The sequence below is a fragment of the Artemia sp. Qi Xiang Cuo genome, chromosome 16, assembly GCF_049724085.1.
Source record: "Artemia sp. Qi Xiang Cuo chromosome 16, ASM4972408v1, whole genome shotgun sequence".
Classification (NCBI taxonomy): domain Eukaryota; kingdom Metazoa; phylum Arthropoda; class Branchiopoda; order Anostraca; family Artemiidae; genus Artemia; species Artemia sp. Qi Xiang Cuo.
The window spans coordinates 38,466,688-38,490,141 of record NC_142809.1 but is presented as its reverse complement, the minus strand read 5'-3'; the positions used below and the strand labels follow the sequence as shown (position 1 = coordinate 38,490,141).

The following is a 23,454-nucleotide window of genomic DNA, read 5'->3' as shown; positions in this document are numbered from 1 at the left end:
CTGGAAATGATTGCTAGGGGGGCAGTCGCATATTGTCACGGTGGTGTGAAATATTCATAGTCTTGGCTTAAAATAAGCTGTATTTTCATTAAGGACTCTCAGAAATACCTCAATAGTGCCTAAGAATTTAACTCTAATATCAACCCCCCTCCCTGGAATTACCCTTCTAGGACTCATACCTTTCTTCTTTTCACGCATGTTTTGTTTTATCCATTTGTCAAGTTTTAAGTGCTTTTTTCTGTTTTTTTATTAAAAGAAATTTATTTACAAAGTCTGCGTTTTTAGGATTTGTGGTCTAGGACAAACCTTTAATGACAGTGATGTGTGCGCTGCCGCTTGGAACCCTCTCACTACTAACAACTCGGCAGCATATAGTACCTTTTTGTCCATCTTGCTGCTTAACCAAGCTAAAGTAACACTGGTCGCATAGATGTTTATAGCGCAAAAATGTTACTTATGTATAGAATGGAGACACAGAACTTCCCTCCCCAAAACTAAGTTAAAATTTCAATGAACCAACCCTTCTCCTGTTCTTTTCTCCAGCAGTACCTGACATTTAAAGCCCTATCCTCCAAATTGCTTTCAAGAAATTGAGGAGATGCTATTTCAATGATCTTAATACACATAGTGTCTTTTGATTTATCTTTGCTCCTTCCCCAAGTCAAAGTTACAAATACATTTGACTCTTATACGCTCCAATACTCTCTCAAAGTTTCAACTCGATGCCTTAAGCCTGTCCAAGATACTCTGAATATAATGTCAAATCTGGTGCAATAGAGCCTTTTGATTTACTCAGTTCACATATTGTTCCCAAAGTATGCTCTTGGAGGACACTGGGAATCTTGGTATAACTAGCGATCTGTAAGAGCTCTCTCAGGAAACAACTAACCAGAGAAAAGGAGTCAGTGGCCTATTATTGGGCCATCTTCTCCTCCCCTCTCTCCACCTCTACACAAAAAAATTTCCATTTTGACCCAGAAACGGCCCCTGAAATTTTTAAGCTGTTCAAAGACCCAGGATCAAACAAGCTCTCTTTTTCCGTTAAAGAACCAATATTTAAATAACGGACAGCTTGCAGGTTTAATGATCATTGCCCCATGCGGTTGTTGGGGTCAAGTTATCAGTGGTACCATATTTATTGAATCTTTTGATTATTTTAAACATAAGGGCCATCCCGAAAATTTTGGTCGGATCTTATGGGTGTTAAGGGGGAAAGGGTAGCATAAACGGCATGTAAGTATGGTTGCTTGCCCTCCAATCATTTCCGGGTCTTAATGAGGACAATAAAACGTTCTATTTCCTATTAAATGGGCCCCTTCCAAAGTTTCTAAGAACAACCTTGCATACGAAGTGGCCTAGAGAAAAAAAACCATATCACTCTTTATTTAGACAGTACTGCCACACTGCCTCTGATTTTGGACTAGATGTGACAGCTTGAAATTGCAAGACATTGTTCAATTTTGACTACCTTCTGGCAATAGCATCCCCTTTTTATGATAAATTGGGTATTTAAGGGTGACCTTCCGCGTTCCTCCTTAACACTCTTCCACTAATTGGCTCAAAATAGGATAAAGCACACATTTATGCTTAATATGCATGCTCGAACCCCTTCCCTCCCCTTCAAGCATTCTTGTTTCCACCATTGCAAAGTAGACAACCTTTCGAATATTTGAATGCCTCAATTGTCTTGTTAGTTTTTTTTAGCTTACTAGTTTGCACTGTAATCTGTAATGGTAAAGAAACACATTAACAGAAAAATATTTGTGCCCTCCGTATATTTCGAAAGAAATTTTTTTCAAAATATTAATTGTAATTTTAATGAGGGTCTTATTAAAAAAAAAACAACTTAATAACACCATAACCAAAGTAAAACTTCAACTGGTATATGTCCAGATGAAAAAACTCAAAATATTCATCATAAAAAACAACCAAAACAACCTGAAGGGTTGCTATTCAACTGGCTTTTGTAAAAGCTTCGAAATGCACCATCAGCCGTCATAAGCTCAAAAAAAATACAAAGAACAAAAGAACTCAAAAGCTTGCCATTTTTTTTCTTTTAAAGAGAAATCACTTTATTTACATAAATAATTACAAACTTCCAGAAGCCTGGTCATCCAGACTTTTTAGGCACTATCTCCTTTCAGCTTAACATCCTCACATCTTTTAAACAAAAAACAAACAAAAAAAAGACGAGACTCCTCTTAATCACTCAATTCCCCGACGGGTACCATTAATAATCACTACCCATTTTCATACTTTTTGGCACTGTTTGAGGTAAAAAAACAAAAGCAAAAAAAAACAAACACATTAATCAAAAGTATAACAACCAACACATTGGCCCCTTAGCAGCTTACGGAAATCGAGTCTAACCGTCTGGTCAAGAATCTCACCTGGTAGTCTTTCCCATGTTAACGGAAGCTGGTGTCTGAGCGAGAAGCCTGACCGAGTCGATGGTTCCCTTGGTCGTTGAATCATACCTGTGTAACAAGTACCATATTGATGACGTTCAGAAACGGAACAAAAGATATTATGCCCTGCCGGTGCTACATTATTCAAAATATCGAACATTAACTCTGCTCTATAGAACTCAAATAGACCAGAAATCGGTAGTATATTTAAACTCTTATACAGATCCCTTACCGAAAAACAAGAATTATTAGGAGAAAGAATCCGGATAGCCCAATTCTGGAGAACACATAACTGCCTAAGATGTGCAATGAATGTGGACGACCACACTGAATAACAGTAAAGTAAACAGGGGTGCACCAACGAAGAATAAATAAGACGCAGTATTCTAACAGGAAAGAAATGCTCTAATTTACGCATCATTCCAACATTATGGGCCACTTTAGAAGATACACACTGCATGTGATCTACAAATGAGAGGGTCTCATCCAGAATGACTGCCATGTATTTCACCGTACTTTTCCGAGATATCTGGGACGGACCAGCACTCATGGTTGTTAACCAAGGATAGTAATTCTTAGATCTCCCATAAATAATCCAGTTAGATTTATTAAAATTGATAGCCAGTGTGTTCGTTGTCATCCATCGTTCAATATTATGCACGTAACCTTCTAACAATCCGACCAACTCTTGCTCCCTAGGAGCAATAATCGTGAGATTTGTGTCATCTGCGAACAGTACAAGGACCTTCTTTGGGCCTCTAAAATCTGAACTCAGGTCATTTGTTAGGCCTGTAAGATTGCCCCTTACTCACAGGGCTAATAAATTTGGTAGCGTGATACAAACTGAGGCGTTGGGTAAGAAATCGGTACTCAGAATTCAGTGACAACTGATTTTATTTACAAAAGAAGATAAAAGGAAAAATATTCTAATTCTGATTATGTTGAATATTTCCAAACCTTTTCTAGGTCTAAGGTCTAATGATCTACTTGTACAATCCACCAATGTTTACCGAAAAGAAAAAGATTAAGTTAATCCTAGGCTAACGAATGTTTCTACTTAAAAAGGTTACACTTGAACAGCTAGTCAAGGCTTGAGTTCTAGATTATAAAAATCCTTTAGTTCAAGCTATTGTTGAGCTAAGCTAAGAATACCCGTACTTGTTTTTAACTCAAATTTTCAGAGACCTAAACCATGAGATTTTCTTATTATTTTTTGAAAAGGGCTGTGTATTGCTTGAACCTTTATTGAGCTTTAACTTTAGCAGGGAAAACTTAAGTGAAAACATCTGGACATAAAGGTTTGGAAATTCTTACGCTGACAATATTGTCTCCTTGTCCCCTAACCTACCTGTTTAAAAATTCAGGTAACCTTTGTATAAGCGTGCAGTACGGGTTAAACAAGAGGACAGAGTGGTTAAAAGGGGAAGGGTTTTCTTATTCTTATAAATTTCTTAAGATTTCACAAAGGGGGGGAGGGGTAATTAATGTGAGTTTACGATGATTACGTAGTCCGGATGGAAGGTGTGTATAACTTCAAGCTCAGCCTCAAGCGGCACTAGTCGGACAAGGGGACGCACAAAAGGCTCTCCTAGCCTTCTCTTCTTGGTTAAGGTTCCTTCCCTCTTTGAACCCTCAGTTATTCCAAGCTTAAATTTCTGGGAAGAAATTTAATTTAGCTTATTTTAACCTTAAAATGCTGTTTCTCCAAATAGCTCAAGCCTTGTCTAAGCGGAAATACTACTTAAACCCAAAATCACCTATTTTATAGTAAATGTGGATTTCGGCACTAGTTGTCATTATTTTCTCCCATATACCTATTAAAGTTACCCCAAAATGACAAAAACTCCTTAAAGATTTACCTCTTTTTATAATTTTTATCTTCAAACTTGTGTCTCCAAGGAGAATTTAGACAGACAGTGGTAGTTTATCGTAATTACAAAGTAAAACACTTGCTCTTTGTTTGATCCAAAAAAGACTACCCTGTTTTCGTTCTTGAATCCCTATTTTAAGTTCTCTCTTATTTTGTTCTTCTTTCCTCTCATTGGCCAGAGACCAGTTTGATGTAATCCCAATAATAGTTTTTTGTTCAAAAGATTAGTTTCCGCTTTAAAATCCTGTTTTTGTCATGTGATACAAGTCGCGTAATGCTTCTTGCCATTGACCCCTTGAGTTTGAAACGGAGGTCTGGTATTTGCATTTTATGGCCCTTGATGGATCAAAGGTATTCTTATTGAAATGTAATGTTGTTTCCTTACTCAAAGAAAATTAATGCTTCGTTTCCTTTATAACTACTCAAAAAGCCATACTTTGCTATTTTTACAATTTAGTCTGCTTATGATTGTTTTCCCACATTCTCAGCGACTCCCAGACTTAAAATTCTTAGTACAGTTATTTTTCTTAATGTAATAATAACTTTGCAAATAATCAATTTAGTTCAATTTCTTCCTGTTCTACATTTACGTGAAATCCTTGAGACTTTTGTTTCCTATAGTCTAACCATAGTTTTTTCAACGTTTTGAATATTATTCCTATAGATACTAGTCCTAATAAAGATAAAAATAGATTAAAGGTATTGAGAAAAAATTTCCAGTAGCTAGCCGTTTTCCTTTCTTTTTCGTCCTTTAAGGAAATATGCATTTTTCTTAACTCAGCTATGACAATCTGCACCTTGGAGGTGTTCTGGAAATATATAGAGATTAAATCTTCAAATTTTTTGCTCCATTCATTTTTTATATCAGCTATGGAGAGGTTCCAGTGTAGGCTAATTTTTGATATGTTTAAAGGTGCCATTTCTCTTGTAATTTGTCCCCCAAGCCTTCTGTTTAGATGAGATGTTTCTGCAGTTAAAGAACATTCTTCTTGCAATTTTGGTATCGAGATTTGAATTTAGTATTTTTTTTGTTTTGCTTTCGGAATGTATTCTTACTTCTCCTTTGAAAGGATATGTGATTATATACTTTTCCCTTCCAAAATCTTTGGATTAATATTTTATTTTCCTTTATAATTTTGGTTTGACACTCTTTATTAATTAATGCATTATTATCCATATAGTTTGCTAAACTGCAGGAGTTCATTTGTGCGCTTCTAATAATAATTTTGTGGTTGCACAATAGTGGTATACTCTTTGAATTACATCCTTTTTCTATATTGTCATTTTCTAAAAAAAATATCGCGTTTGATCTTTACTTAACCCAAAAAATTTGAAATCGTATTCTATTTGAAAGTAATACGAATTGTTTGACACTGGGAACGGAATGCTGAACATTTCGAACATTCTGAATCCATCGTGTTTATTTGATATTGAGAAATCACAAATAACCAACAATTTCAATTGCTGTGTCGCCACATTGCAGTTAGTCGATTTATAAAGTTCCAGTAAGCCGTAACGCCTATAATTAACCGATATTCTATAACCTATTGGTAGGGAGTTTTTAATTTAGAAAATTGTCCTTATCATGTCTGCCAGATCTGTGATAATGAATTGGAAACTTTTATTTTGTGCTTGGGAAGTAGAAAAGATTACTGTCTCTATTTTCTTTATTAATTTTTTTGTTTGGATTGAACTTCTTATCACTTCCTTGTTTATCTTTTTAATTTGTCTTATATTTACTAACCGTCGTTTATAAGTTTTCAACTGGTGTAACAAAAAGACGTTTTTATATAATTCCGGTAACGCTAGATAGGGTCCCTATAAGAATAATTTTTTTGATGAACTTTCTTGAATGACTCTTTTTTTCTTTTCTTTTTTATACATATTTGTCGGCTGACAAATACCTCTTGAACGAGAATAGATACTCATTCATCTTCAGAACAAAACTCCTCTCAATTATCCGTGCTAGTGATTCCTGTTTCCTAGTCCTAGTCTTTCCGTGCTAGTGACCTTCATAGTCCTAGTCTTGTCTGTGCTAGTGACTCCTGTTTCATAGTCCTAGTCTTTCCGTGCTAGTGACCTTCATAGTCCTAGTCTTGTCCGTACTAGTGACTCCTGTTTCAGTTCCCACTAGCCTGATTCTGTTCCCACTAGCCTGTTTCTGTTCCCACTAGCCTGTTTCTGTTCCCACTAGCCGGTTTCTGTTCCCACTAGCCTGTTTCTGTTCCCACTAGCCTGTTTCTGTTCCCACTAGCCTGTTTCTGTTCCCACTACTCTGTTTCTGTTCCCACTAGCCTGTGTCGGTTCCCTATAGCCTGTTTCTGTTCCCACTAGCCTGTTTCTGTTCCCACTAGCCTGGTTTTACAAGTTTTTAACTCCTTTTTATTTTTTTAAGGGTGGAAATCCATGAATGGATTTAATTTGGGTATGTCAGTAACGGGATGGGAGAAACTTGCTCCACAAGTAGGTTTTGAAGCCCACTTGTGACTGTGGCATATCTATATTGTGCTTCTAGAGCTTTTATTCTAGACTGCGCTTGTTGTAGTGCAATTTCTAACTCTTTGATTTTGTTTTCATTTGAACTCATGATTGTTCTATCCTTATAAACTCTTAATGTGGGAAACGTTTTGAACCTTTAAATTGTTTAAAACTACTAAAATGAGTTAGTTTATAAATTGCATAAGAATTAGCTCAATATCTCGATTTAAATTAACCCTCAAGGCTAATAGTATGCTTACTCTTTTGAAGATGATTTAACTATGACACTAGTGTTAAAAAAGATTTAAGCAAGCTACAGATGATACGGACACTAGAACTTGTAGCAAAGAGAAAGAAAAGGAGAAGAAAGAAAGAATTTTAGGAAGATAAAAGGCTGTCTAAACTTCCCTTTAAGGTTAAAAATTTCTTTAATGAACACTTTTTCAAACTTTTCTGTCTTGGATAGGTTTGGAAAACTGAACATACACTTTCTTGTGAGGAACAGAGGACTAAATTTTACCAAATTTTATAAATTTAATTAATCCTCCCTCACTTAAACGAAAGTTGCACCGAACTTGAGTACCGCTGCGACCAGTTGTACCAAACCTGAGTACCGCTGTGACCAGTTATACCGAACCTGAGTACCTCTGCGACCAGTTGTAAATTTTCCCCTTACTAACAGGGCCAATAAATTTGGTAGCGTGATACAAACTGAGGCGTTGGGTAAGAAATCGGTACTCAGAATTCAGTGATAACTGAATTTATTTACTAAAGAAGAAGAAAGGAGAAATATTCTGGTTCTTATTATGTTAATTATTTCCAAACCTTTTCTAGGTCCAAGGTTTAATGATCTACTTGTTCAATCCACCATGGCTACCAAAAATGCAACTATTAAGTCATTCCATGGCTAACGAATGTTTCTACTTAAAAAGGTTAAACTTGAACAGCTAGTCAAGGCTTGAGTTCTGGATTATTAAAATCCTTTAGTTCAAGCTATTGTTGAGCTAAGCTAAGAATAACCGTACTTGCTTTTAATTCAATTTTCATTAACCTAAACCAAGAGATTCTCTTATTTTTTCTTGAAAAGGGCTGTGTATTGCTTAGACCTTTATTAAGCTTTAACTTTAGCAGGGAAAATTTAATCGAAAATATCTGGACATAAAGGTTTGGAAATCCTTACGCTGACAATACTGTTCCCTTTTCCCCTAACCTACCTGTTTAAACATTAATGTAACATTTGTATAAACGTGCAGTACGGGGTTAACGAAATGACAGTATGGTTAAAAAGGGAACAGTTTTCTTCTTCGTATAAACGTCTGAAGATTGCACAAAGGAGGGGGGGGGGTAAGTAATGTTATTGTCCGATAATTCCATTTTTTGGATATAAGGTCCGTATAAAGTCAAGCTAAGCCTCAAGGGACTCTAGGCTGAAAAGGGGTAGCACAAATGGCTGTCCTAGCTTTGTCTTTTTGGTTAAGGTTCCTTTCCTCTTTGAACCGTCAGATATTCAAAGCTGAAATTTCTGAGAAGAAATCTAATTTAGCTTATTTTAACCTTAAAATGCTGATTTCTCCAAATAGCTCAAGTCTTGTCTACGCGGAAATACTAATTAAGCCCAAAATCACCTATTTTATATTGAATCTGGATTTCAGCACTAGTTGTTATTATTTTCTCCCATATACCTATTAAAGTTATCTCCAAATGACAGAAATCTTTAGAGGTTTACTTCTTATTTTAATTTTATCTTCAAACTTTTGTCTCCAAGGGGAATTCAGACAGACAGTGGTAGTTTATTGTAAATACCAAGTAAAACACTTACTCTTTGTTTGATCCAAAAAAAGACTACCCTGTTTTCGTTCTTGAATCCCTATTTTAAGTTCTGTCTTATTTTGTTCTTCTTTCCTCTCATTGGCCAGAAACCAGTTTGATGTAATCCTGATAATAGTTCTTTGTTCAAAAGATTAGTTTCCGCTTTCTCTATTAAAATTCTGTTTTTGTCATGCGATACAAGTCGCGTAATACTTCTTGCCGTTGACCCCTTGAGTTTGAAACGGAGGTTCGGTATTTGCATTTTATGGCCCTTGATGGATCAAAGGTATTCTTATTCAAATATAATGTTGTTTCCTTACACAAAGAAAGTTAATGCTTCGTTTCCTTTATAATTACTCAAAAAGTCATACTTTGCTGTTTTTACAATTTAGTCAGGTTATGATGATTATCCCACATTCTCACAGGCCAGACACTGCTTTGCGTAGGTCGTTAATATAAAAAGTGAACAAAAGTGGACCGAGCGGAGATCCTTGAGGAACACCGCACTGGATTGGGTAACGTTACCTCCTATTTCCATAAATATTGACCTATCTGCTAGATAAGATTTAAATAACTTAATCACATTACCACAGATACCACAATTCCTGAGCTTCCCTAATAAAATATGGTGGTCAACGGTATCGAAAGCTTTCCGTATATCTAAAAATAATGTAGCAACTTTCATGTGACCATCTAATCCATCGTTCACTGTTGTCACAACTGAAGAGCATGCTCCGTCGAATTAGCCTCACAGAATCCAAATTGATTACTAAAAAAAATCATTCTTACATAAAAAAGAATTCAACCTATAATACAGCAACTTCTCCATTGTTCGAGAAAGGACAAGCAATAGGGAAAGCGGCCGATAACTGAAATAATTCTGTGTATACCTTTTTACCTTTGTAAATAGTTTTACCTTAGCTATTTTAAAACAAGATGGGAAAACACCAACCCTGAAACAACTATTAACAATCTCAACAAACTTTGGAAGTAATTCCGGCAACGCTTATTTAATAACAGTAAGTGACCAGAAATCAGCACTGGAGGCCGATATTTTTATTTCATTAATTACTTTTTCAACTTCGGAATCTTTAACTTTACTCAGCCAAAGGGTTACTTCACTCTCTGGGGGAAGGTATACTTTGAAAGGTTCACAATCCAGTACATCTCGTTTAGTCATTCTTCTCGATCCAACCCAATATTCACAAAATGTTCCGCCATACTATTTGCCAAATTCCTTGGGTCATCTTGTTCAGGTAATACATTCCCTTTCTCGTCAATTATTGACTTAATTATTTTCCATGTTTTCGCACAATCACCTTCGCTTTTCTTAAATGCAGCTTGATATTAATCCCGCTTTCATTTTCTGAGAAGCTTATTCAGAGCATTATTATATCGTCTATAGAACCCTTCATTAAATGTATTTGGGCTCAGTGTTTTCTCTTGACATAAATCTTGCCTTCTATTTATACACTTTAGAAGGCTTTTCGTTATCCACGGCTTATTTGGTTCATCTTTTCTCCACTGGTTATTAGAGCAACTTGAACAGAGCAGTGAATTTAACCGACCATACCATTTGTTCATTTGATAGCTAGGATCTTCATAGTTATTAAGAAGTGACCAATCCTGTGATGCTATTTTACATTTTAACTTCCTAATCGAAGAAGCATCTAATTTAATCCCATTTTTTTTCTCTTTTCTTATATTAAAATTAAAGAACTTGTATTTAAATTTGTATTTATAGGCTAGCCCTCATCACGGCATTAACGTCATTAGAACATGGACGGGCACTCAAGAGAAACAGAACTTAACATTTTCAGTTTTACAAAATGACTCCTACGTTTTCAGCTGGGCATTTCAAAAGCTTGTCTGGGATTTTTCGAGGGATAAAAGAGGTTTGTTTTATTTTTTATCATTCAACCATTGACTAAATTCATTGTCTTCCTAAAGGAAAAATTATTAGCAACGGAATTCAAAAAACACGAGTATAAAAAACTACTACTACTACTAACAACTCATCGCAGCACCAAGCCGCCTGAGGCCAACACAGCTACGCACGCTCCTCCTCCACCCCAATCTATTCAAAGCCTCCCTTTTTACACACGCCCACGAAGTTCCCATTTCCTTTAAATCTTTCTTTATGACGTCCTCCCACCCCAGACGGGGACGACGTGCTTTCCGTTTAGCCCTAGATGGTTGGCCGAAAAGAACAATCTTAGGCAGTCTGTCATCCTTCATCCGCACAACATGCCCTAACCACCTCAACATTTCTTTCATTATAGACCTAGAAAGCGGTATTGAACCACATTTTTCGTATAGCCTATTGTTTGAAATTCGGTCAGTCAGCCGGGTACCCAGAACAATCCTTAAGCAATTTCTCTGGAAAACATCTAGCAAATCTTCATCCGCTTTTTGGAGCGTCCATGCTTCAGAGCCATATTTGACCACTGTCATCACTGTAGCTTCTAAGATTCTAATCTTGGTTTGCAGACTTATCTTCCTATTCTTCCAGACTTTTTTTAACTGTGAAAAAACACCCTGAGCCTTGGCTTTACTATTTTTAACATCTTCACTGCTCCCACCATCTTTACTAATAATACTACCAAGGTAAGTGAAGCTGCCCACCTGATCAATCTTTTCATTACCCAACGTCACCTTTTCATCTTCACTTATTCCTAACCTTAGTGACTTAGTCTTCCTAACATTAATTTTCAAACCAATTCTAGCACCCTGAACTCGCAAAACCTCTAAAACTTCATTCATTTTGCTCACACCTTCCTCTAGGATGCTTAAATCAACAGCATAATCCAAGTCCAAGAGACGTTTCCATTTCTACTTGATTCCGTGGTCTGCCATTGTCTTTACCATGTTCCCTAAGACGAAGACCATCAAAATAATCCATAAAAAGTGTAAAAGAGCACAACACAATTTAACTCCTGGTTCAATACAAAACCAGCCGTCTTTCTAATTTCCTACCACAACCGCAGCAAGGTTTTTCTTACACGTAGCACTAATCACTTTAATGTATTTGTGTGGTATACCATACAAGGAAAAAACCTTTACTAAAGCTCCTCTATCAACAGAATCGAACGCTTGCTCATAATCTGTAAAACTGAGGACCAAAGGTGTTTGAAAACTTAGGCACTTCTCAATTATTAACCTAAGAGTGAAAATTTGGTCAACACATCCTCTACCTTTTCTAAAACCGCACTGCTCTTCTCTTAAAACTTTGTCTACGGCATCTCTCAGTCTAAAAAGTATCATATTACTAAGCAATTTGCTACCTACAGAGACCAGACTAATGCCTTGATAATTACCACACTCACGTTTATCACCTTTCTTATAAAGTAGCTTAATTAAGGTTTTCCTAAAATCATTAGGTACTTCCCCTTTTTCAAAAATCATATTCATAATCTTCAATAGCTTATTTCTAACCTCAGCATGCTTAAGTTCAATAAAAATTAAGAAACTAATAAAAAAACATCGAAAAGTTTAGAAGAAACAACAAATACAAGCAGATCTGAAACGATTAAAAAGATTCTTAAACTTTGCATCTAGGCAACAATCATTAAAATTTTTTAGATTCCAATTTTATCAAGTCCATATATATTGAATGAGCTTTCATATATTAAAGCCAGATCACTGATTATGAGGCCATGAAAAACACTCTTTATTTTTAAATCTAATAGATCAATAGGTGAGCCTTTTAGAAGTGAAATATTAAAGTTACACATATAGCTTGAATGTTATAGAGAGGAAATGACATGCCAAATTAATTAGAAGCACACAATCAAATTGAAAGCTTTAGTTTGATTTTCACTATCTACTATTTCTCAGGCTAAATGGAAACAATATCATTTAGCTGTCGATATTTTACATGACCTTAATTCTAGATTCAAGGCCGTATCCAGGTGGGGGTTTTCACCCCCTCCCCCCGCTTGAAATTTTTGTCCATTTCGTGGAAACGTGACAAAAATAAATATAAACAAATTTTTATATGCTTTTAAAGTTTTTTCTAAGCCCCTCCTTCCCAAAAGAATTATTTTGCAATCCCCCCCGCCCCCGAAAAAATCCTGGATACAGACCTGTCTAGAGTAGAACTTCTGTTTGTCTGTTTTTATATTTGTCTTGATTATTCATGTCAATCCTTGTTTATCTTTTTTTACCATTATATAAAGTCGGTAGATTTGTACCCTGGTCGGCTTCTTTGGATCTAAAATCAGGGTAACAACTAGCTGATTTCGGTCCCCAAGAAATCTAAATGTTTCTAAAATCAGTTATGCCGATGGCTAGTTTTGGTACTCAGAGGAATCAATAAATTAATGTAGATCACATAATATTAGACTATATTGGGTGGGTATCCACGGGAGAATTTCTTGCAAAATCCTTTTCTAAAAAAAGCAAAACTAAGTAATATAAATCGAAGAAAACATAAAACCAGTGTTTAGGCCTACTTAAGGAATACCTCCACCCCACCCACCCTCCTAACAACCTGAAATATGCTATAAAGTATCCATGGCTGCTCTAACTGAGGGAAAATATGGGGGAAATTTTCACCCCTCCCCTCCGAATACGATTAAAGATTTGCCAGAGTAAAGGTACGATTTATTGAATGTTCTAGTATATTGGAACTAGCCGTCTGCTAGCCAGATCTTTGGGTTCGGAAATTACAAAGCTGCTATCCCAGTTTTGGATCCTGAAGGACACTATCCCAGATACTGTACATCTGACTATAGTAAGAACCTATTAGTATATGTTGTTTCAATCTTCATTCGATTTTTCATCGCAATTTATGTTGGCTTAAGGTGTCATCTATTTATTCACTGCAATTTCAGAACTTTTTTAATTTGGTTTGATTAAGTATTAACAAGTTTTTTTTCAACTGAAAGTAATGAGCGATATTGAAACTCACAATCAACAGAAATCATTCTGTATATGAAGGGGGCTGCCCCTTCCTTGACCCTCGCTCTTTAAGCTAAAGTCTTAAAGATGCCAAAAAATGGTTCTCATTCAAATTCAATGGTTCTTGTGTTTTCAGGAGTCGCTCTTAAAGAATTGTGAAAGAAAGTCACTTTTGCGCAAAGAGTGAGGGTTAAGGAAGGGGAAGCCTTCCTCATACATCGTTGCAGTTTTAATGTTGCACCTTACTTTCAGTTGAAAATTTCTCTTTTTTATTTAATTTCCAACTGTAATTCGAATTGTGCCAGGAAAGCCCCTTCCTTCCCCTCTCGTAAAATTCCACCCGGAAACTTTCCTCCCCATGGGAAAATATCTCTGTGGAAAATTTCACTTGAGAAAATCCATCCCCTAAAAAAAATCTGTTTATTTCCCAATAACAAATACTATAAGTGAACAGTTTGCAAATTGCATAGCTCAGAGTCTTTTCGCAGAATTTAAGAGAGAGAAAACGGGTCTAATTTAAATAGAACAGCTCAACTGTTTTATTTAAATTATACCCACTTTTTCTCTCTTAAATTCTGTAAATATAAAAGCAGTGTGGTCTAAGACCACACTACCCAAGGTTAGCGATCCTTGGTGGGTAAGTATATAAGGTGTGGGTCAACATTCCAACAACCCTTCCTAAACTGAAAATATTAATTTTTTTTAAAGTTTCCTTTATTATTCCATAGAATTTCTTAGAACGAACAGACAAAAATGTAGACCTAATCCTACGAAAATAACGTAAATACTGTTTTTGAAAAAAAAAGTATAAATATAAATATATATTCCACACTTGGAGGAGAGAGGGAAGAGAGGATTTGAGCTCCCTGACATCTCTTCACCCCGTAGTTGCACTGCTTTTCTTATAGTTTAACAAATGCTTTTGATTTTCAGGCTCTATTAAGAAGCATTTGCACACGCCAAAATTCCATAATGATGACGAAGTTCGGATTTATAACATTCACATTTTAAACACAATTCAAGGTGGAGCCACTAGCTGCATTAAATGTCTAAAGGTAAGCCCCCTAAGATGGTCTAATGCTTGTAAATTGAATAGCATAACTCAAGGGTGCCGGTAGAAAATTTTCCGGGGGGGGGGGGCAGACGCCAAAATAGCAGTGGTGGCTAGGTGACAGTAGAAGTGACCCTATAACTCCCACGATCACACCCCCCCATCGAATCCCGCTCCGGACACTTTTTTTAAAACTCCCACGATCACCACGTGGTTTATGGTTTTCTCACTGAGAATGAAAAAACAGGAATTTTCTCACTTGGAAAAACATGAACTTTCTCACATAGGGGAAATTATTGATTCACGAGGGGAAATTAAGAAACACTCTGGCTTCTTTAATCTTAGGTCTGAGGGATAAACGTTCTTTAGGTCAGAGAGAAAAATTAATATTCTATTTTTAAATAGGGCTTCATTGATCTTTATTGTCAGGAATTATAAATGACATCACTTGTTATCTTGGAATTATGCGGGAGTCTAAAGAGACAGAAATTCTATTTTTAAATACGGCTTCACGGAGCTTTAAGTCGGAGAGATAAATTGATATTCTAACAAAACCCTAATAGTTTAGCTAGGAAAATTTATGAGATGAAGAGATTAACGTAGGAAAGGGTTTCCTAGATATTTGAAATGCGTTAGTGCAGAGATGCCAAACAAAAGGAACACGCTGAAATTACGTTTAGGGATTATTTGGACGAAACCGTTTTATCCATTTTATGGGATTATTTCGGCGAAACCGTTAGAGACCTTGATTTAAAAGATGATTTTAGGAAAGGTTTTAGAAGAGAATTTGAGGGTGGTCGTTATAATACACAAGTTCCATTGAACAGTGTTGTGAGGTCCCCTACCCCAACCCCAAAGGGTTCCGATCCCCCACCCCAACCCCGAAGGAAGCCCCCGGTACTCAAAGGTCCCCCAAGCTCCCAAAGAGCCCCAGCCCCCAAACGCCCTCCTCAGACCCTCAAAGGCCCTCCTCTGGTCCTCAAAGGGCCCCCGGACCCCAAAGGGCCCCCCCGGACCCCAGAGGCCCTCACCCGGTCCTCAAAGGCCCCCCGGGCCCGAGAAGCGCCGCGGGCCAGGAATGCACCGCATGGGGATGTGCCGCAGGAATGTGCCGCAGGGATGCGCCACAGGAAAGCGCCGCAAGGATGCGCCGCAAGGATGCGCCGCAGGGATGCGCCACAGGGATGCACCGTTTTTTTTTAGAGTTCTAGTTTACTTTAATTTTAGTTAAGAGTTTGATGTTTTACCTTTTGAGTTTCAGTTAGAGTTCTTGTTTAGTTTTAGTTAAGAGTTTAGAGTTTTTAGCTTAGAGGTTTTGTTGAAGTTCTAGTTTAGTTTAGTTTTAATTAATAGTTTAGAGTATTAGCTTAGAGTCTTAGCTTAGAGTTTCTGTTAAAGTTCTAGTTTAGTTTAATTTTAGTTAAGAGTTTGATGTTTTACCTTTGAGTTTCAGTTAGAGTTCTAGTTTAGTTTAGTTTTAGTTAAGAATTTAGAGTTTTTAGCTTAGAGTCTTAGATTAGAGTTTTTGTTGTTTTTCTATTTTAGTTTAGTTTTAGTTATTATTTTAGAGTTTTAGATTAGATTCGTATCTTAGAGTTTTTGTTAGAGTTCTAGTTTAGTTTAATTTTATTTTAGAGTTTTAGCTTAGTATTAACTTATATTTTTTTTTGGTATATTTCTAGTTTAGTTTAATTTTAGTTAAGAGTTTGATTTTTTTTACTTTGAGTTTCAGTTAGAGTTTTAGTTTAGTTTTAGTTAAGAGTTTGGTGTTTTACCTTAGAGTCTTAGCTTAGAGTTTTAATTTGAGTTCTAGTTTAGTTTAGTTTTAGTTAAGATTTTAGAATTTTAGCTTAGAGTTTTTTTTGTTAGAATTCTAGTTTAGTTTAAAAAAACCTTGTCGGCATTCAATACTACAATAACCTTGTTACGTGAACACACTCTATTAAAATGTTCCATCTTCACTTTTTTTTAAGATATGACTATAGTGTTTATCGTTCCACTGCGTAAAAAATACTGATTTAATACATTCAATAGACTAGGTAGTGTCGATAATCGGTCATAGAATGTCAGTGGGAAAGCCACAACGAGTGTCTGACCAATCATAGAGCAGAATTATTAGAAAAGTGAGCACATGTTAACACTTTAAGGTATGTACGAAAACAAAAAAATAAATAAAGTTGAAAAATTTCGAAGTTTAAAAAAAAAGTTTGTTTTCATAGAAAAAAATATTGAATTATTAGTTCAGATTTTACGGATATAGTTTTATTTTTCAATCCAAAAATAGACTTAAGTTTCACACCTGTACCAGAGAATTGTGTTTTCCATAATTTTCTTACAAAAAAAACTATAGTTTACAATAAGTTCAGATTTTACGGATATAGTTTTATTTTTCAATCCTAAAATAGACTTAAGTTTCACACCTGTACCAGAGAATTGTATTTTCATAATTTTCTTACAAAAAAAAACTAGAGTTTACGGTCAAAAACCCTTATTAGCTTAGATTTTTCGCTAGCAACTCGCCCTCCACTATAACCTCACTAATACATCCTTCTGCCAATCAACCCATTTCCCCCAAAACACTTTTCAAGCATTTCTTGTTAAATTTTTTTATTTCAACTCATCCACACGGGGTTTTCGCTAGCAACTCGCCCTCCACTATAACTACATTAATACATCCTTCTACCAATCAACCCATCTCCCCCAAAACACTTTTTAGTCATTTCTTGTTGAAAATTTTTTTTCAACTCATCCACACGGGTTTTTCCATATTTGAACCAGAGAATGGACCTAAGTTTCACATTTGAACGAGAATATTGTATTTTCCATAATTTTCTTATAGGAAACTAGATTTTATCGTCAAAAACCCTTATTAGCTCAGATTCAACAGAAATAGATTATTTTTCGATCCATACCTGGACTTAAGTTTCACCTATGAACCAACGAATTGTATTTTCCATACTTTTTTTTACAAAAAACTAGAGTTTACGATCAAAAACCCTTATTAGCTTAGATTTTTCGCTAGCAACTCGCCCTCCACTATAACTTCGCTAATATATCCTTCTGCCAATCAACCCACAGCCCAAAGAGACATAAACAGTCCAAAAAGACTCAAACAGCCTAAAGAGACAGACATAGTCCAAAGAAACACATACAGACCAAAAAGACTCAAACACCCCAAAAAGACACACAGTCCAAAGAGACTCACACAGCCTAAAGAGACACATACATCACAAAGAGACACCCACATCCCAAATAGACGCATACAGCCCAAAGAGACGTACACAGCCAACAGAGACACACACAGCCCAAAACAACACAAACAGCCAAAAGAGACACACACAGACCAAACAGATTCAAACTGCCCAAAGAGACACACAGCCTAAAGAGACACACACAGCCTAAAGAGACACACACAGGCTAAAGAGACACACACAGCGCGAAGAGACACACAAAGCCAAAAGAGACACACACAGCACAAAATCACAAAAAACGCCCATACAGACACATACAGACCAAAAAGATTCAAACATCCCAAAGAGACACACATAGCCCAAAGAGACACACACGACCCTAAGAGACACACACAGCCAAAAGAAACACACATAGCCCAAAGAAATACAAACAGCCCAAAGAGACACAAACAACCCAATGAGACACACACAGACCAAAAAGACTCAAACAGCCCAAGGAGACACAAACAGACCAAAAAGACTCAAACATCCCAAAGAGACACACATAGCCCAATGAAACACAAACAGCCCAAAGAGACAAAAACTGCCCAAAGAGACAAACACAGACCAAAAAGACTCAAACAGCCCAAAGAGACATAAACAGACCAAAAAGACTCAAACAGCCCAAAGAGACACACAGCCTAAAGAGACACACACAGCCCTAAGAGACACAAACAGCCCAAAGAGACACACACAGCCCAAAGAAAAACACAACCCAAAGAGACAAACACAGACCAAAAAGACTCAAACAGCCTAAAGAGACACACACAGCCCAAAGAGACACACAAAGACCAAAGAGACACACACAGCCCAAATAGACAAAAGACACCAATACAGACACATACAGACCAAAAAGATTCAAACAGCCCAAAGAGACACACATAGCCCAAAGAGACACACACGACCCTAAGAGACACAAAAAGCTAAAAGAAACACACAGAGCCCAAAGAAACACAAACAGCCCAAAGAGACACAAGCAGTCCAAAGAGACAAACACAGACCAAAAAGACTCAAACAGCCCAAAGATACACAAAGAGACCAAAAAGACTCAACCATCCCAAAGAGACACACATAGCCCAAAGACACACAAATAGCCCAAAGAGACACAAACAGTCCAAAGAGACAAACACAGACCAAAAAGACTCAAACAGACCAACGAGACACAAACAGACAAAAAAGACTCAAACAGACCAAAGAGACACACATAGTCCAAAGAAACACAAACAGTCCAAAGAGACACAAACAGCCCAAAGAGACAAACACAGACCAAAAAGACTCAAACAAACCAAAGAGACACAAACAGACCAAAAAGACTCAAACAGCCCAAAGAGACACAAACAGACCAAATAGACTCAAACAGCCCAAAGAGACACACAGCCCAAAGAGACACACAGAGCTCTAAGAGAAACAAACAGCCCAAAGAGACACACACAACCCAAAGAGAAACACATCCCACAGAGACAAACATAGACCAAAAAATTGACAACACTATCCAAACATCACTTGTGTATTATACAGTACACAATCAACCCATCTCCCCCAAAACACTTTTCAGCCATTTCTTGTTATAAATTTTTATTTCAACTCATCCACACGAGATTTTCGCTAGCAGCTCAGCCCCCCGTACAGCACTATTAGTACTCTAAGAGATCCTTTTGCCATCACCCCACCACTTATGTATTATACGGAACCCATCGAAGAAGTAAGGTTATCCGTTATTACAATTCCTTTCTTGTCATCTACACTCCTCTTAGTATCAACTTCTTCGTATAGTATAACGTTAAACTATTTTAAATTGACAACACTGTCCAAACATCACTTGTCCATTATGCAGTACACAATCATCCCATCTCCCCCAAAACACTTTTCAGCCATTTCTTGTTAAAAATTTTATTTCAGGTCAATCACACGGGTTTTTCGCTAGCAAGTCGGCCCACAGTACAACACTATAAGTACTCTAAGAGATCCTTCTGCCATCACCCCACCACTTATGTATTATACGGAACCCATCGAAGAAGTAAAGCTAGGTCAAGGTATATTTTTTCCGGTCTTCCATCATCAGATATGCTGGTTCAAATACACATGCACTGGATCAGCCAATGATCACTTAGATTGCTATGTTCCATGGCAAGGAGCTATCTTAACTGATAACCCTCAATTCGCAAATCCCTTACCCCTTTTTTTCGCAAATGTCAATCAAACAATTCTGATTGTAGCGTCCAATTTTTTAATGACAAACTACTATCGAGTTACACTCCAATCTGCAAATTCCTTACCCCTTTTTGGAAATGTTAATTAAACAATTCTGATTGCAAAATCCAATTTTTTAATAACAAACTAGTTTCGAGGAAAGGCAATCTTCCAAATAACATGCGTGCCCGCTCTATGCCTACATTCTCGTGAAATTCTTATCAATAAAATAAAACCATGACTTTAGTTTCATTATATGCTTGACCACTTTGGGACAAGCCAACTTTTAAAATGCACGTGTCTAAATACAGTGTCAAAGGCATGGGTTTTCTTGTCCCATTTCATGTACCGTTCATATTGTATACACTATTATCTTGTACCGTTCCATGTATTGTTTAAACCTTTAAGTAACAATGGGTTTATTTAAAAAAAAAAAAAATATATATATACATCATCGATTCCCTGAAGCAATGCTTGTGCGGGAGACACTATTACTGCTAACGGATACGTTTTTTTTATTATCATGTTTTTTTTTGTTTCTAGAAGTGATTGTATTTATCTATTTGTCACTTTGAAAAAGATTTAATTTTTTACAGTTATGAAGCACAAAGGTTTCAAATATACTGGCTTTTGGCATTCAAAATTAAATTAAAAATATTGAACTAAAATTTTTTATTTAATTTTCTTAATCCTAGTTTTAATGTTTTACATTGAACAAACTACTTTGATAATGCGTTACTTTTACAAACACTGAGTCTAAGGGCATTAAATATTTTGCTGTTTGATAAAAAAGTTCAAAACTGTCTATTTCAAACAGTTCGTGGTAACGAACTGTAAATAAGGAAACAACCCGGCTCAATGGTAACCGAAACTCTAGAAAACGGGTTTTTGATACCAATAGATACATCAAAAGAATCAAATTTTAATGCCGATTTCAAATATATAACTTTCTTCAAGTTTAGTCCTACGTATCCAAAGGTACGCGCCTGAGAAAATTTGGCTGATTTTCAAAAAAAGGGGGAAAGACCCCCTAAAAATGCTAGAACCTTAATGAAAATCACACTATCATATTCAGTGTATCAGAAAACCCTACTGTAGAGGTTTCAAGCTCCTATCTACAAAAATGTGGAATTTTCCATTTTTTGCCAGAAGAAAGATCACGGATGCGTGTTTATTTGTTTTTTTGTTGTTTTTTTTTACCAGGGGTGATCGTATCGACCCAGTGGTCCTAGAATATCGTGGGAGAGCTCATTGAAACGGAAATTTAAAGTTCTAGTGACCTTTTTGAGTGACCAAAAAAAAATGGAGGACAACTAGGCCCCCTCCCACGCTTATTTTTTTCCAAAAGTCACCCGTTCAAAATTTTGAGATAGCCATTTTGTTCAGCATGGTCGAAAATATGGTAAATATGTCTTTTAGGATGACTTAATCCCCCGAAGTCCCCAGGGGGAGGGCTAAACGTTATGAACTTTACCCAATGTTAACATATAGTATTGGTTATTGGGAAGTATACAGAAGTTTTCAGGAGGGTTTTTCTGGTAGTGGGAGGGAAGGGTCGGGGGTTATGTTGGAGGATCTGTTCATGAAGGAAGTTTTCATGGGGGAAGGGAAACTGCCATGAAGGGGGAGCCGGACTTGCCAGCATTATTTTTTGGTTATTGGGAAGTATACAGACGTTTTCAGGAAGAATTTTTTTCTGGAGGGGGGGCTAGAGGATGGGGTTACTCTGGAGAATCTTTCCGTGGAGTGTGTTTCTTTGGGGTAAGGGACATTTCTATGAAGGGGACGCCGGATTTCCAAGCATTATTTAAAAAATGATCAGAAATTAAATAAAAAAAACAAGTTTTTTCAACTGAAAGTAAGAAGCAACATTAGAACTTAAAACGAACAGAAATTATAACGTATGTGAGGCGGTTCTCCACCAAGTCAATACCTCACTCTTTACGCTACAGTTTTTTTTTAGTGCTTTCAAAAGAGCTATCTATTCTAATTAAACGGCCTTTGTGATTCAGGGGTTTGTGAATCAAATTTTTTTTTAACTTTTAACGTAAACAGCGTGGTATTGACTAAGGAGAGAACCCCCTCCTATACGTAATAAAAAAAAAACAAGCGATACGGCTCAATAGTAATAGAAACTTTTAAAAACAGAATTTTGATGTCAATCAATGTATCAAAAGAATGTGTTTATAATGCTGATTCTAAATATATAAATTTTATTAAGTTTAGTATTACTCATCAAAGGCTACGAGCCTGAGAAAATTTACCCAATTTTTTAAAGAGGGGGGAAACATCCCCTACAAGTGAAAGAATTTTAATGAAAATCACACCGTCAGATTCAGCGTATCAGAAAACCCTATTACATAGGTTTCAAGCTCATATCTGCAAAAATCTGCAACTTTGTATTTTTGCCAGAAGAAAAATATACGAATATAGAAATTGGTTACGTAAGTTAATTTGCAAAGACATCCATTTAGCAAAAGAAAAGTAAAATTTTTATGCAAATTTTGTTTACTTATTCAATGACGGTTAGCCAAAATAAAAGCTGCATTAACTAAAAAACGATCAGAAATTAAATTAAAAAAAAAAGTTTTTTAAACTGAAAGTAAGGAGCGACATTAAAAATTAAAACGAACAGAAATTATTCTGTATATGAAAGGGGCTGTCCCCTCCTCAACGTCTCGCTCGTTACGCTAAAGTTTGACTCTGTCTCACAACTTTATTTTTTAAAACAAAAAACTTTAGCTTAAACAGCGAAGCGTCGAGGAGGGGACAGCCCCTTTCATATATGGAATAATTTCTTTTCGTTTTAAGTTTTAATGTCGCTCCTTACTTTCAGTTTAAAAAACTTGTTTTTTTGTTTTATTTAATTGTTAAAGAATCTCTGTCCAACATTTCGGCATTGCTCAACAGAACTGAATGCTGTGAGTTTATACCTTAATTTTTGTAAGTAGGCTATTGTTTTGTGTATTTTTGTATCTACTTACTTTTTTCATTTTTAAATACTTTTACTTTAATTGACATAATTTTCCATTGCCTTTAGAAAATTGTTTGTCTATAAGTCTAAGCTTCATTAAATAAAGAAAATAAAACTAGCTTTTTTCAACTGAAAGTAAGAAGCAGCATTAAAACTTAAAACGAACAGAAATTATTACGTATATGAGGGGGGTTGTCCCTTCCTCAACACCTCGCTTTTCAAGCTACAGTATTTCGGCACTTTAAAAAAGTTACTTATTGTTCTAATTAAACGGCCCTTGTGTTTTAGGAATCGTTTTTAAAGAATTCGTACAAAATTTAAACTTTAGCGCAAAGAGCAAGATGTTGAAGAGGGGGCAATCCCCCTCACATGCGAATAATTTCTGTTCGTTTTAAGTTTTACTGTTGCTCCTTCCTTTCAGTTAAAAAAACTTTTTTTTTTATGTCTGATCGTTTTTAAATAACGCCAGGATACCTGGCTCCACCTCCACGGAAAAATCCCCCTTCCCATAAAAATATCCTCATGACAATTCAATACTGGCA

The 23,454-nt window shown here is 36.2% G+C and overlaps 1 protein-coding gene across 1 annotated transcript in view; it reads left to right on the top strand.

Annotated features, from left to right (window-relative positions):
• LOC148942880 (endosome/lysosome-associated apoptosis and autophagy regulator family member 2-like) overlaps positions 1-23,454 on the top strand; it is a 117,190-nt gene that overhangs the window by 18,060 nt on the left and 75,676 nt on the right. The window contains exons 5-6 of the mRNA XM_089102385.1: positions 10,310-10,460; positions 14,401-14,522. Coding sequence (XP_088958511.1) covers positions 10,310-10,460; positions 14,401-14,522 — 273 coding nt within the window. The remainder of the gene's footprint in view (positions 1-10,309; positions 10,461-14,400; positions 14,523-23,454) is intronic.